The sequence below is a fragment of the Microcaecilia unicolor genome, chromosome 1 (assembly GCF_901765095.1).
Source record: "Microcaecilia unicolor chromosome 1, aMicUni1.1, whole genome shotgun sequence".
NCBI lineage: Eukaryota > Metazoa > Chordata > Amphibia > Gymnophiona > Siphonopidae > Microcaecilia > Microcaecilia unicolor.
In genome coordinates this window covers 596695216-596710879 of record NC_044031.1, presented here as the reverse complement: position 1 = coordinate 596710879, position 15664 = coordinate 596695216, and the positions used below count along the sequence as shown (strand labels likewise).

Genomic DNA, 15664 nt, shown 5'->3' with positions numbered 1-15664 from the left:
AAGAAGTAAGCTCATTTGGTGGGAAGGAGGTCTTCGACTGGCGGGCCTTGGCGATCCCTGCCAGCCACATTGAGAGATGAAAATTAAACTGGGTGGGCCCTGGCCCACCCTTGGCTACGCCACTGGATTAAAGTGGTGGATGAACATCATAAGACCCCTAGTCTTTTTCAGATATCAATTCATCTCTAACTTTTAGATCACCTAATCACAACCAGTGATCTTCTGTTCTTATCCTCAAAGGCAGTAGAATGGGGTGGTCCACAGGAGCCATGGCCCCACCAATATTTGACCCACAAATCATCAGCAATTAGAGAGCTTGAGGACAGTCCTGGAGATTGGTTTATTTGCCCCTCCAACAAAGAAGGTATTCTGTTTCCTCTGCTTACCTTTCAGTTTATTGAATTTCATTAATGATTTTGTCTACATCTCCACTAGTTGTCCAAAGTTTACTTGTGTCAGTCCTGGACTATAGTAATATTATTTATGCAGGCTGTCAAAATCTTTTGCAGAAAATTCAAACTATTCAAAATACAGAAGCATGTTTAATTTTTTCAGCTCATAAAACTGACAGAGTTTCTCCTTTGCTGTTGAACCTACATTGGTTACCAGTGGAGGCACGTACCTAGTTCAAAGTCTGTACAATGGTTCACAGGATTCTTTACGGATTAGCTCCTGCTTATTTGTCAAATTGGGTTCAAACTGCTGACAAAGGAAGAGGTCCTCGTGATACTTTACTACTTCATTATCCTAAACCCAGTGGGTTGAATATGACTATTTTCTGTGGAGAAACAAGATCTGCTACGAACAAGACAAAAGTTTTTAAAAAGGGGGAGCAGTAGCGTGATCAACAAGATTCTTCCAAAAATCCCAGGAGACGTAATGAATGTGTAAAAGTCTTTAATCAATGTTAAAACAGGACTCAACATGGCACGTTTCAGCAAAGTGCCTGAATCAGGAGTCTGTAAAGTGGTGAAGTACAATGAAAACATGCTAAACGAGGATAACACAGGATCGAGTCTTTAGAAAGACTGGCTATACTGGTACACCATTAAAGATCGTGACAGCAGCAGAAGTACAAGTCTGAGTAACACTATCCAGCTTATTTTCGAAAGAGGAAGACGCCCATATTTCGACCCAAATCAGGCGATGGGAATCCGTTTCCCGTGGGCGCCCAAATTGGTATAATCGAAACCCGATTTTTGGTGTCCTCAACTGCAGTCCATCACGGAGACGAACAAAGATCACTGGGGCGTGTCGGAGGCTTGTTGGAGGCGTGGTGAAGGCGGGACTGGGGCGTGGTTATTGGCCGAGGAGAGATGGGCGTCGACCACCGGAAGGAATTGGGGATCACCTCCCCTGACTCCCCCAGTGGTCACTAACCCCCTCTCACCAAAAAAAACCCCACTTTAAAAACTTTTTTTCCCAGCCTGTATGCCAGCCTCAAATGCCGTACCCACCTCCATGACAGCAGAATGTGTTCTATCCTCTGACAGTCTTTCCCTGGTTCTGATGTGGGTCTCGGGTGAGTGTGACACCTTTTCTGTTAAGGGCACTGCAGAGTCACATCAACAATGCATTGTGGTGGGTGTAGGGTATTGGGCTCCATGATTCCACTAGCTTGTGTTAAATGCTCACGATATTGGCAGTTGGTAGGCTCTACTCCCATGGTGCTTTTCCCTCTGCTTACTGGGTCAGAGTGTGCCCTGTTTTGTTTCCGGTAGTCCATGAGGTAGTGGCCATTTGTGTAAGACACTTCTAGATCCCTTTCATGTGTTAGCCAAGTTACAGCACTTAGTTCTCACCTTGAATGTTGCTGAAAGAGAGCATTGTACACCATTCTGCCAGCTCGGACCTACTGCTAATCTCAGTACCAGCGAGACTCGTTGCTAGTGGGGCACAACCTCTGATCTGCAGTTAACTGTGAGTAAAGGTGCTTATTCAAATAAAGGACGTTTTCAGCTAGATTAGTCTTCAGGTATCAACTGCTGTGCCAAGGTTATACACCAGCAACAAGTCCTGTCCCTGGAGCACTTTTAGTGGGTACTGCAGTGCATTTCAGGCAGGCAGACCCAGGCCCATTCCCCCCCCCCCCCCACCCGTAACACTTGTGGTGGTAAATGGGAGGCCTCTAAAACCCACTGTACCCACATGCAGTTGCCCCCTTCACCCCTAAGAGCTATGGTAGTGTTGTACATTTGTCCCTCCCACGACCAAATGGCTTGGATTGGGACGTTTGTGAGCTGGGCGTTTTTAGTTTCCATTATCGCAAAAAAAAAAAACGCCCATCTCAGAAGGGACCAAATCCATGGCATTTGGTGCGTCCAAACCGTATTTTCGAAACAAAAGATGGGTGCCCATCTTTTTCGATAATACAGTCTGTCCCGCCTCTTCGCATACCCGTTTTTGGACATAGACACCCATGGAGATGGGCATTCGCGTTCGATTATGCCCCTCCACGTCATCTAAAGATGCTGACGAAATGCTAGTCATATATCAAGTTCCAGCAAGAAACTCACTTTCTCCTAATGTGAGAAATATCCAAAACTATCTTGAATTTAGGAAATAATTAAAAACTTTTCTGTAAGAAATATTTAACATGCCATTGAGTTTGGTTAAACATTTACATTGGTGCTGTTTTTAAATTCTGATTTAACCAGATTATTAGATGTTTTTAATTTCATTACTATGTGATGTTTGCGTTTAATTGTTGCTAGCTCTCAGGTTTTGCCTGTTTAATCTTTTTTTGCGATCTGCACTGAACTCCTGGGTAGGTGGCAGAATATAAGCAGCAAACCAATATAACTAGTAATCTATCCCATACATCCATCACTCTTTCCAAGTATAAATAATTTCTGATGCTGCTTCTGAGCGTATTCCCAAGGAACCTCATAAAGTAGCCTCTGCTTCTAGAGTATTATATCTCCTGGAAAAGACCTGCATTTTGTTCACTGCTTAGTCCTGTGAACAGAGACAGACAAAAGAAGAACTGTGGACCATGACCAGCCCTTGACACCTTGCTTCCCATGTGACCCAACACTTATCCATCAGCTTCAATTTGCAGGATGGCAACTAACATGGTTCCCAATGTGCAAGGAGAGGTCTGCATCAGTGATGCAGCCATTGTCAAGATGCTGTTCAATGGCAGTGACTAGGAACTGCAATAGGTGCCACACAATAAGATATATAATGCAGTAGGAACCAGAATGACAACACAATATTAGGACTGCAGCTGACAACTGCTTACTGTCAAGTGGGCTAAGGTTGGTCAGGTGGCGTACGGATTAGTGCTGGGGAGCAGGCATGAGAACACAGAGCCTCTGTCTCTTTGCTCATTTTCAAAGAGTAACCCATTTCACTCCTATATTGAACCACCACCTCCCCAGTACTTAACTTTTCCACATCCAGAACAGAATCCTACGCCAATGTGGTTTTAGGACAAAATGTTTGCCCAACCCTGCTAATAAGATATTGGAATGTCTGTCATACCTATTGTTTCTCCTTTCCTCTACGGTACAGGCTTTGAGAATGTCAGTAGAGAAAAAGGTATCTATACTCTAATATATATACACAGTGGGCTCCAATATCTAAAGCAGAAGCAATCTAAACATCAAAATAAATGCATGCATATGTATTTAATTCTTTAAACCTCAACTCATATAAGCTTCTGGCATACATTCTGTACTGTTTTTGTATTCTTCTCAGAAGAATTCTCAGTCATATCCCCAAACATGGAATTATAGCATACAGAACTCTCTAACCTACTACTACTACTACTACTAACTAGCATTTCTAAAGCGCTACTAGGGTTACGCAGCGCTGTACAATTTAGACATAGAAGGACGGTCCCTGCTCAAAGAGCTTACAATCTAAAAGACAAGAGAACAATCTAAAGACAAGTGAACAATCTAGAGGACGAGTGAACAGTTAATCTGATAGAGTGGATAGATAGGGGCATTCTGTCTATCTAGAGCGGTTAGGCGCCGAAGGCAGCATAGAAGAGGTGAGTTTTAAGCAGAGATTTGAAGATGGGTAGGGAGGGGGCATGGCGTATGGGTAAAGGAAGATTGTTCCAGGCATAGGGTGAAGCAAGGCAGAATGAGCGGAGCCTGGAGTTGGCAGTGGTGGAGAAGGGTACTGAGAGAAGGGCTTTGTCCTGTGAGCGGAGGTTACGGGCGGGAACATAGGGGGAGATGAGGGTGGAGAGGTAGTGAGGAGCCGCAGACTGAGTGCACTTGTAGGTAAGGAGGAGGAGCTTGAATTGTATGCGATATCTGATTGGAAGCCAATGAAGTGACTTGAGGAGAGGGGTGATATGAGTATATCGGTTTTGGCGGAATATAAGACGTGCAGCAGCGTACTGAACTGATTGAAGGGGGAATAGATGGCTGAGTGGGAGGCCGGTGAGGAGTAAGTTGCAGTAATCAAGGCGAGAGGTAATGAGAGCGTGGACGAGAGTTCTGGTGGTGTGCTCAGAGAGGAAAGGGCGAATTTTGCTGATGTTGAAGAGGAAGAAGCGACAGGTCTTGGCAGTCTGTTGGATATGCGCAGAGAAGGAGAGGGAGGAGTCAAAGATGACTCCGAGGTTGCGGGCAGATGGGACGGGGAGGATGAGGGTGTTATCAACAGAGATAGAGAGTGGAGGAAGAGGAGAAGTGGGTTTGGGAGGAAAGACGAGGAGCTCGGTCTTGGACATGTTCAGCTTCAGGTGGCGGTTGGACATCCATGCCGCGATGTCGGATAAACAGGCCGATACCTTGGCCTGGGTCACCGCGGTGATGTCAGGTGTGGAGAGGTATAGCTGAGTGTCATCGGCATAAAGATGATACTGGAAACCATGAGACGAGATCAGCGAGCCCAGGGAAGAGGTGTAGATTGAGAAGAGAAGGGGTCCAAGGACAGATCCCTGGGGAACTCCAACACATAGTGGGATGGGAGTGGAGGAAGATACATGGGAGTGTACCCTGAAGGTGCGGTGGGAGAGATAAGATGAGAACCAGGAGAGGACAGGGCCTTGGAATCCAAAAGAGGATAACGTGGCAAGAAGTAAATCATGGTTGACAGTGTCAAACGCGGCGGAAAGATCGAGGAGGATGAGGATGGAGTAATGACCTCTGGATTTGGCCAGGAGCAGGTCATTGCAAACTTTAGAGAGTGCTGTTTCTGTCGAGTGCAGAGGGCGAAAACCGGATTGAAGTGGATCGAGGATGTCATGAGAGGAGAGAAAATCAAGGCAGCGGCTGTGAACGGCGCGCTCAAGTAATTTGGAAAGGAAGGGTAAAAGAGAGATGGGGCGGTAGTTAGAGGGGCAGGTAGGGTCAAGTGAAGGTTTTTTTAGGAGAGGTGTGACAACAGCGTGTTTGAAGGTGTCAGGGACAGTCGCCGTGGAGAGAGAGAGGTTGAGGATGCGACAGATGGCGGGGGTGACAGTATGGGAGATAGTGTTGAGTAGGTTGGTGGGGATGGGATCAGAGGAACAGGTGGTGCATTTCGAGGAGGAAAGAAGGCGGGAAGTTTCAGCCTCGGTGATCTCAGGAAAGGAGGAGAAGGAGACCTGGGTAGGTTGGTTGAGGGAGAGGGTTAAAGGGTGAAGGGGAGGTGGAGGTTTGGTCGTGAACTCAAGGTTGATCTTTTGCACTTTGTCGCGGAAGTAGTCGGCCAGTGATTGAGGAGAGAGAGAAGGGGGAGTAGGAGCGGGGGGCACTTTTAGGAGGGAGTTAAGGGTGGTGAAGAGACGACGAGGGTTGGAGCTGAGAGAATTGGTCAATTGGGTGTAGTAGTCCTGTTTTGCACGGAATAGGGAGGAGTGGAGGGAGGATAGCATGAATTTGTAGTGGAGGAAGTCTGAAAGGGTACGAGATTTCCTCCAGAGGCGCTCAGCGGATCGGGTGCAGGAGCGAAGGTAACGGATGCAAGGAGTCAGCCAGGGCTGGGGATTGGTGCGCTTTGTGGGACGGGAGATGGATGGCGCGAGGGTGTCCAAAGCAGAGGAGAGAGCGGTATTGTAAGCGGAGACCGCTGTGTCGACAGTTACGAGGGACGTGATGGAGGGGAGGAGATTAGAGATAGTAGATGATAGGGTGGAGGGGTCAATAGCCTGGAGGTTCCTGGAGGTGGTGGTTAAAGTTGGACGGGGTGGAGGGGGGGGGGAGTGAAGAAGTGTGAATGTGATCAGGTGATGGTCGGAGAGAGGAAGAGCTGAGACGTGGAAATTGGAGGGTGAGCCGGAGGAGGAGAGGACGAGGTCAAGACAATGTCCGTCACGGTGAGTAGGGGTGGTGGAGCACAGCTGGAGGTTGAAGGAGGATGTTAGGGTGAGGAACTTAGAAGTATGGGGGTCGGATAGGTCATCAGCATGTACGTTAAAGTCTCCGAGAATGAGGGACGGAGATGAGGGGTCAAGAAAGACAGAGAGCCAAGCATCAAAGTCGGTAAGGAAGGAAGGGAAGGATTTATCCGGGGGGCGGTAAATGACTGCCACTCTGAGTGGTAGCGGGTAAAATAGCCGGATGGAATGGACTTCGAAGGATGGGAAGCAGTGCGATTGCGGTAGGTGGAGGGGTTGGAAACTACAGGAGGGTGATAGTAGTAGCCCAACGCCTCCGCCGCGGCCGATTGGGCGGGGCGTGTGGGAGAAGAGATAGCCTCCATGGCAGAGGGCTGCAACTGAGGCAGAGTCTTCCGGGGAGATCCAGGTTTCGGTTAGGGCGAGCAGTTGAAGGGAGCGAGAGATAAAGAGATCGTGGGTGAGAGGCAGTTTGTTGCAGACTGAGTGGGCATTCCACAAGGCGCATGAGAAGGGGAGGGAGGAGGGGGGAAGGAGGGGAATAGAGACGAGATTGGAAACATCCCGGGACCGTTCACAAGGATAGGATGGGGACAGGTGGGGGGGACCCGGATTAGGGTTAATGTCTCCTGCGGATAGCAGGAGGAGGAGCAAGAGAGTGCGGAGGAGGGTGGGGGAGGTCGGGCGACGAAGGCGACGAAGACGGGGTGTACTTAGGAGGAAAGGGGATGGGTTAATGGCAGGAAGGAAGTGCTGAAGGTTGAGAGCCAGGAAGGAGGAGGGGGACAAGAGGGATGGTGAGGTGAGGGATGGAGGTGAATAGGGTATTGTGGTTGCGGGCAGGGTGGGAGGGCAGCGGGTAGTTCTAATGGTAGACAGTGGGAGTGGGGGGGAAAGAAGATTAGGAAGGGACAGGGCAAGGAAGAGAACATGGACAGGGGCCATAGGTAGTGACTGAGGTGTAGCAGGTGACTATATAGTGACTGAGGTGTTGAGCAGGTAACAAGTGTTGGTGGGTGAGTCTGTAATGACTGAAGTATTAGGCAGATAGATAGGGCTTGAAGCAAGGTTTTGGGTTGGCGATTAGGTAAGTCTATGGCTGAAAATCTGGCAGGCAGGTAGGTAAGTCAATGGCTGGTTTGGGTTGGCGATTAGGTAAGTCTATGGCTGAAAATCTGGCAGGCAGGTAGGTAAGTCAATGGCTGAGCAGGCAGGTTGATTGGCTAGCAGGCAGGCGGGAACAGGTGATTGGCTAGCAGACAGGTTGATTGGCTAGGGGCTGGATCAGGCGAGTTGAAACATGGTGGAGCAGATGGACTGGAACAAGCAGGCTGGAGCATGTGGACTGGAACAGGCAGGCTGGAGCATATGGACTGGAGCTAGCAGGGGATGCAGGTTCAGGCAGACTGGAACACGTTGGAGCAGCTGGACTGGAACATGCTAGAGCAGCTGGGACAGGCAGGCTGGAACACGCTGGAGCTGATGGACTGGAGCAAGCAGGCTGGAGCAGATGGATTGGAGGGAGCAGGGAGAAGCTGGGTCAGGGGACTGGAACAAGTTGGAGCAGACGGACTGGGAGAGGCTGGGGGAAGCTGGAATAGACGGACTGGAACAAGCTGGAGCCGATGGACTGGAGCAGCCAGGGAGAAGCAGGATCGGGCAGGCTGGAGTAGATGAACAGGCAAGAAGTAGCTGGATCAGATGAACTGGAACAAGCTGGAGCCGATGGACTGGAGCAGCCAGGGAGAAGCAGGATCAGGCAGGCTGGAGTAGATGAACAGGCAGGAAGTAGCTGGATCAGTTGAACTGGAACAAGCTGGAGCCGATGGGACAAGTTGGAGCCGATGGACTGGAGCAGCCAGGGAGAAGCAGGATCGGGCAGGCTGGAGTAGATGAACAGGCAGGAAGTAGCTGGAACAGATGAACTGGAACAAGCTGGAACCGATGGAACAATCTGGAGCCGATGGACTGGAGCAGCCAGGGAGAAGCAGGATCAGGCTGGCAGGAGAAGATGAATAAGTAGGAAGAGGCTGGATCAGTTGAACTGGAACAAGCTGGAGCCGATGGGATAAGCTGGAGCCGATGGACTGGATCTGGCAGGCTGGAGCAAGCTGGACTGGGGCAGCCAGGGAGAAGCAGGATCAGGCTAGCTGGAGCAAGCTGGGGTAGTTGGACCGGGGCAAGCAGGAGGATGTTGGATCAGGTAAACTGGATCAAGCTGTAGTTGGTGGACTGGAGCAGGCAGGGAGAGGCAGGATCTGGCAGGCTGGAGCAGGCTGGACTGGAGCAGCCAGGGACTGGAGAAGCAGGATCAGGCAGGTTGGAGCAAGCTGGGGTAGATGGACCGGGGCAGGCAAGCAGGGAGAAGCTGGATCGTGCGGATCGGAGCAAGCTGGAGCAGCTGGGCTGCCACACACGCCGCCCTCAGAGCAAGAGAGCAGATTGAGTGCTCGTGGAAGTCAGCGCCGCAGGGACCAAAGGATTGTCACTCACTACATGCGGATGGGGGCAGGCCGCGACCACGTGGCTGGTCGGGTAGTGTGGGGATCGGGCTACAGGGCCGGTCGCGCCGCGACGTAGGTGGACGAGCGCTCCCTTGTTATATCCACCCTTAGCAAGCCTGTTCTTACAGATCCAGTGGCAGTAATATCAGGAAAAGGAAAGGACAGGTGACAGTACCCTGGGTATTCTAACTACTGTACCACCAACAGTGTTCTTTAACAGCAGAATTTAGTCAATTAAAAAAAATTTACCTACCTTAGGAAATTGCTTCACTGGTATTAAAACTTTCTGTGACAGCTTCATGTTTTTATTAACAACAACATCAATGTACTTTTCATCATCTTTTTCATCCTCTTTTTGAAGTTTTTCAATTTCTGAAATCAAATATATAAAATGCTGTTATAGTTCAGAAACAACTCAAACATCTACTTTATAAAATTCTACTATATATTTTTCATACAGCAGCACACAAAAAATAATCAAAGCTTTTCATTCTGGATGCTGCATCTGTCCAAAAATCTTCTTGAAGAACTCCAATTGTACATTACTGAAATAACATTCACATCCATGATAAATAATTTAGCAAAAATACTTATAATCAAATTTCCATATACGAGAAACAAATATTTCACCAAAGATACAGAAGGTTGAAAACTCTCTTTAAACAAAGATATATATCAAATGTAATGATTTTTCTTTTACCAGGAATAAGAGTATTTAAATTTGATACTATAACTAACCCTCAGAGCCTTCCCTCTGTTGTGTCTCACCCATGTAGAAACATGAAGTTGCATCAGAGGGAAGGCTCTAAGGTCAGTCACGAATTGCAGCATATGCAGTCCTAGCTGATGAGAATCCCTAGCTACGGGGATGCCTTTACAAAAGAAGAAAAAAAGAAATGATTGCCAAAGGGTAACAGTTTCTTTATCCTGGCTAAAAGCAGTCTGTCTTTTGTTTTATTTTACTGACAAAAGAAACTTGAAATGGAACATAAAGGGCCCCAAGTGAATGAAGTTATATTCTACATCTCAGATTCCTCATGACAGACTGACTAAACCTACTATGATCAGGAATCCCATTCCAAACAGTAATGTACTATGAATCTGTGGACAAAAATCCATGCCGAGATTTTGCAAATCTCCTCCGTGGTGGCTAACCTTAGGTGGGCACTGTAGCTGCCAAGGCACTGACAATATGAACCATGACCTACCCTTTCAAGGCTAACTTTGTATGGGCATACATGAATGAGATGCCACCTGCCATCCAATTTAACACACAGGTTTCTTGGGGTGAAAAGAAACCAAGCTCGGTGGAGTTAAGGTTTTTTTTTTCTGCTCTACATAAAAGGCTAAAGCTCTTTTACAGTCCATGCAAGGCACATTCATCATTGGAGGCATAAGGCTTGTGGAAAAATGTTGGAAGGATGACTGAGTGAATACAATACAATGGACATTTATATCCAGCATTTTCACAGTAAGAGTTCTATGTGGTTAACACGAAAAGAAGCTAGGTATACCTAGAAATTTACACAAAGGTAAAATTATGTCTTCCCTTATAATTTTCTTTCCTTTAACATGGCCAAAATGGGAGTGAGGGTGCAGAAACACCACAACCCCCTCCCAAGTGCACCGCTGGGTCAGAGCCAAGCCCTCATGGCTTCAGTCACAAAACTCTCAGATGGAGCTGGCGGCAGTGCTGAGCCACCTGCTCTTGCAGGCAATGTAAAGCCCTCTCCTCCCCCACCCCCAATCCCCCATGGTCTGGAGCATCACCTTCATCCACTTAGCACAAGGCCTGACACTACTCACCTTGGTCCTTCTGGACTTGCCCACTGCCTCACAACAGCCAAAAACCTATGGATCACACTGTGTGGGGATCTGTTATTCTCTGATTTTGCTTGCTTGTTTTTTTTTTTTTTTTTTAAGAACTTTATTCCCTTGACAAATGGGAATAAAGTGAAAGCCAACTGCAATTAGCTGTTTTTGCTGCAGGGGAGCTTTGAATCGGGGGTAGGGTTGGGATGGGGACTCATGCACCCCCAGCCCCACCACAGACAGGGCCGCAAGGAGATCCCTGCTAACCGCCTTGCCAGGGCTTGTGGGCTATAGCCTGGGAAAGAAGTCTCATGATCTTAGCACATTTAAGTCCTCTGCAGGGCACTGGATATATGAAAATAAGGAGCGCAAAGACTGCCAAACTTCTCTAAGGTAGACAGCCCCAGCTCAAGGACCCTGCTAGATCACTGGCCCAATGCACCTGTGACTGCCAAAATTGCTGCCCACTGACTGAGCATCCATGAAAGGTCCAAGAAGGAGAAGAGAGATCTCTGAGAGCCAGAAACAAATCTATGCTGCATCTGTCCAAATCTGAGACAAGGGGAACAAGCTTGAGTGCCACACTGTTGAAGCTGCCATGCAGAATTCCTAAAGCCTTCTAGGCAAAATCTCTAGCCAGTGTGAACAGAGAAGGAGAAGGATAGCGGCCTGGGGAGTGAGGGAGAAGGAACTTTTAAGACACAGGGAGGAGAACAGTTTAAAAAAAATAAAAAAAGAAGGGAGTGGACTCCTCCAGTTATTCCCCAAGGGTCCAGGCAGAAAGTTCTAAGATATTAGTTCTCCATCTGGGTCCCAGAGTCCAGATAGCAAGTGTTTACCACCAGAGCATGGTATGCCCGTCTGCCATCTGCTGAAGGCACAGAAATACTGATGAGCATGTAATGCAACACATTGACCTATATAGGCAGAGTTCATAAGCTTTTGATTTCAGTCCTCATGCACTGGTAGAAGTGCATAACTCATCCAATCTGAACCGATCTGACAGACAATAAGAAAATTACTATTTTTACTACCATTCTCCAAATATTCCTCCATATGTATACAGTATGACTACTCAATATTACCACTCTCCTCGAAGAACCTGAAATCCTATTGACAGATTTTTATAATCAAATCACTATGTAGTAATTGACAGGGATTTTTTTTGTATGTTACTGTATTTCATAGAAGTCACTACTCATTCTTTTGAAGCCTCCACTGTCCACCTTGTCCTTCCAGTAAGAGAGTAACAAAAATGTTTAGAATCTAATAAACACCTATGAGGATTTACAAAATGACATTCATCACTCCTGTATATCACGCTCTTTGTAACTGGGGAAACACATGCAGACCAGACAGCAATTATAATCAGATCCTTCAAGGTCAAACAGATAGGAGGATTTGACATTCCTTAATCTCTAGATTTCATTCTCTACTGTTTTGCTTTGTGCACCATAGCAATCTCCAGGCTCAGAAAAAAAAAAATAAGTAAACATGTGATTAATGCTGATGATTAAAATCCTATGCACTCTGACTATGGATGTCACATTTGCAGCACTGTAACAGTCCCACAAAAAGGAAAATAATTTTTTCATATCCAACGTAATAAAGGTTCACCCATGGCAACATATAGCTTTATAAGAAACACTAGAAAATACTACAGAAGGGTCTTATTTTAAAAGTAGAATAGCCAATTACAGTAAAAATGACCTATGGCTAAACTAAAATATGTAGCAGAAGTTGATGATGAAGCGCTTTTCGTCCTGACAAAGAACTTCATTAAATAACTTTCCTTAAAATCTGAAGAGGTCACAAGTGACTGTACTGCTGTTTGAACACCTGCATACTTCTCAATACAACCTGGAATTCTGCCCTATCTTCAGGGTTTAATCGGATTACATATCCAACTTTTAAGGACTGCTATCCTGTTTGCCCTTGGAGACATTTACCAAAATACAGAATAATCAATAACTAACATATCATTGTTTTACCTCCCTCATGATCCTCATATTTTAGTCCATACTGGCCCCAAAATTCAGCAGCACATCCAGGTGGGAGCCGCACCTACCCAGAGAACTACCGCCACTCACTGTGCCCAGAACCAGATTTTCAGTGGCACTATCCCAATAATGCTGTTGAGGTGAGGATCCTCACTGACTGCCCCAGCACTATCCAGATAGTGCAGCAATCGGGAGGGGGCAGAGCCAGAAGTCTTATATCCAGAAATTCAGCATCAGTGGATCCAGTCTTGAACATCCAAGTATAACTTTAAATCAGGGCTCGACAAACCCCAGGAGCCAAGTTGCCACAGCATCTAGAAACTGCATCCTAGAATTCATGATTTCATGCCCCTGTTTTTCTGGTGGACACCCCCAGAGGGTATAGACAGCATGAGGAGAGAGATCTAGCGAAGCTTGAAGAATGATCCAGAAATTGAAAACTAAAACAAATCTGAGAAAATATTTCTTCACTCAACATATAATTAAACTCTGGAATTCATTGCCAGAGAATGTGGTAAAAGCAGTTCACTTAGCGGGGTTTAAAAAAAGGTTTGGATAAGTTCCCAAAAGAAAAGTCCATAAACCATTATTAAGATGGACTTGAGAAAATCCACTACTTAATTCTAGGATAAGCAGCATAAAACGTATTGCACTGTTTTGGGATCTTGCCAGGTATTTGTGACCTGGATTGGCCACTGCTGGAAACAGGATACTGGGCTTGATTGACCTTCAGTCTGTCCCAGTTCTTACGTTAATGCTAAAAAATACAGGGTCACACACTTGGGCTGAAAAAATCCAAGGGAACGGTATATTATAGGGGGTGAAATAGTACTGTGTATAAGAGAAGAAAAGGACTTGGGGAAGATCGTATCTGATGACCTTAAGTGACCGAATAGGTAGAAAAGGCAAAGGTCAAAGCCAGAAGGATGCTTGGATGCACACGGAGAGGAATGAACAGCAGGAAAAAAAAGAGATGATAGTGCCCTTGAATAAGTCTCTAGTGAGGCCCATTTAGAATACTGTGTGCAATTCTGGAGACTGCACCTACAAAAAGATATAAATAGGATGGAGTTGGTCCAGAGGGTGGCAAAGTATGGGGACAGACTTATAGACCTCTCTCTCTTCCCTATATTCTTTGGAAGAAAGGCGGGAGAGAGGTAATATGAAAGAGACATTTAAATACTTCTGTGACATTAATGCACAGGAGGTGAGCCTTTCAAAAAATGAAAGAACACTCTGGAATGAGGGGACACAGTATGAAGTTAAGAGGTTATAGGCTCAGGAATAATCTAAAGAAACACTTTCACAGAAAGGGTGGTGGACGTGTGTAATAGCCTCCCGGTGGAGATGGTGGAGAGAAGGATGGGGTATTTGGCCCTTATTTGCCGTCATGTTTCTATGCTAATAGCAAAGTGATACAAAAAACATCTACACATTCATCACAAAATATCTACATCTACAACGTTCATCTTATATCAACTCATCAATCATCGAAACTCTTCAGAGAGAGCACTGCCTGTGAATACAAACACCTGCTACTCCAGGTTGTATGGTCAAGATCTGTAATCACTTGCAGGTAAAGCGAAGATACTTACCCGTAGCAGGTATTCTCCAAGGACAGCAGGTTTTATATTCTCACAAGTGAGTGACGCAGATCTGCGTTGCCCGGTCCGGTATTTAAGAAGTTAAATGAGAGATTTTGTGGAGCGCAAGTCGCGCTCCACTGAGCATGAACAAGTGTATTCCCATCCATCACGCAAACGTGGTCTCCTCAGTTTAATACTAAAGAAAAAAATAAAGTAAAAATAACAAAGGAGATAACTCCAAGGAGAGGTGGGAGGGATTGTGAGAATATAAAGCCTGCTGTTCTTGGAACTTTATTATCTCCGAGGACAAACAGGTTTCTATATTCTCATAAGTGGGGAATCTCTAGCATCCAGGCTCACCAAAAACAACAAACACTGGTCAACAGGGCTTCGCAACAGCAAGGACATAACACAGATTAACCTGAAACTATATACAATCTGAATAGAATAAAACGGGCCTATGAGGGTGGAGTTGAATTCAAGACCCAAAACAGATTCTGCAACACTGTTCACCCGAACTGAATGTTGTGTCAGGTAAACTGCTTAAGGCAGCAATAAGATGGGAATGTGTGGACTGAAGACCACGTCGCAGCCTTGCAAATTTCTTCAATGGAGGCTGACCTCAAGTGGGCTACTGATGCGGCCGTGGCTCCCACGTTATGAGCCGTGAAATGACCCTCCAAGCCCAGCCTAGCCTGGGCATAAGTGAAGGAAATGAAATCTGCCAGCCAAACTGAAATGATGTGTTTCCCGATGGTGACCCCCATCCTGTTGGGATTAAAAAAAAAACAATTGGGCGGACTGTCTGTCGTAAATGTCCGCTCCATGTAGTAGGCCAATGCTCTCTTGCAATCCAAGGTGTGCAAGCTGCTTTTGCTAGGATGGGCATGAGGTCGGGGAAAGAACGTTTGCAAGACAATCAACTGGTTCAGATATAACTCAGACACCACTTTTTGAAGGAACTTAGGGTAAGTGCGGAGGACTACTCTGTTGTAATGAAACTTAGTATAAGGTGCATCCACCACTAAAGCCTGAAACTCACTGACTCTACGAGCTGAAGTAACAGCCACCACAAAAATGACCTTCCAGGTCAAGTACTTCAGATGGAGGAATTCAGTGGCTCAAAAGGAGCTTTCAGCAGCTGGGTGGAATGACGTTGATATCCCATGACACTGGTGGAGGTTTGACAGGGGGCTTTGATAAAAGCAAACCTCTCATGAAGCGAACAATAGTGGCTGTCCAGAGATGGGCTTACCTTCTACACGTTGATAAGCACTAATTGCACTAAGGTGAACCCTCATTAAGTTGGTCTTGAGACCAGACTCTTAAGTGTAGAAGATATTCAAGCAGGGTAGAAGGGTCTGTGTAGGGTAAGTAAGGGGATCTAAGGCCTTGCTCTCACATCAGAAGGTAAAGCTCCTCCATTTAGAAGAGTAGCACCTCTTAGAGAAATCTTTTCTAGAAGCCAGCAAGACCCAG

General features: G+C 46.4%; 1 protein-coding gene across 1 annotated transcript in view; it reads right to left on the bottom strand.

Annotated features, from left to right (window-relative positions):
• Positions 1-15664, bottom strand: part of KHDRBS3 (KH RNA binding domain containing, signal transduction associated 3) — a 443659-nt gene that overhangs the window by 352578 nt on the left and 75417 nt on the right. The window contains exon 2 of the mRNA XM_030219492.1: positions 9041-9159. Coding sequence (XP_030075352.1) covers positions 9041-9159 — 119 coding nt within the window. The remainder of the gene's footprint in view (positions 1-9040; positions 9160-15664) is intronic.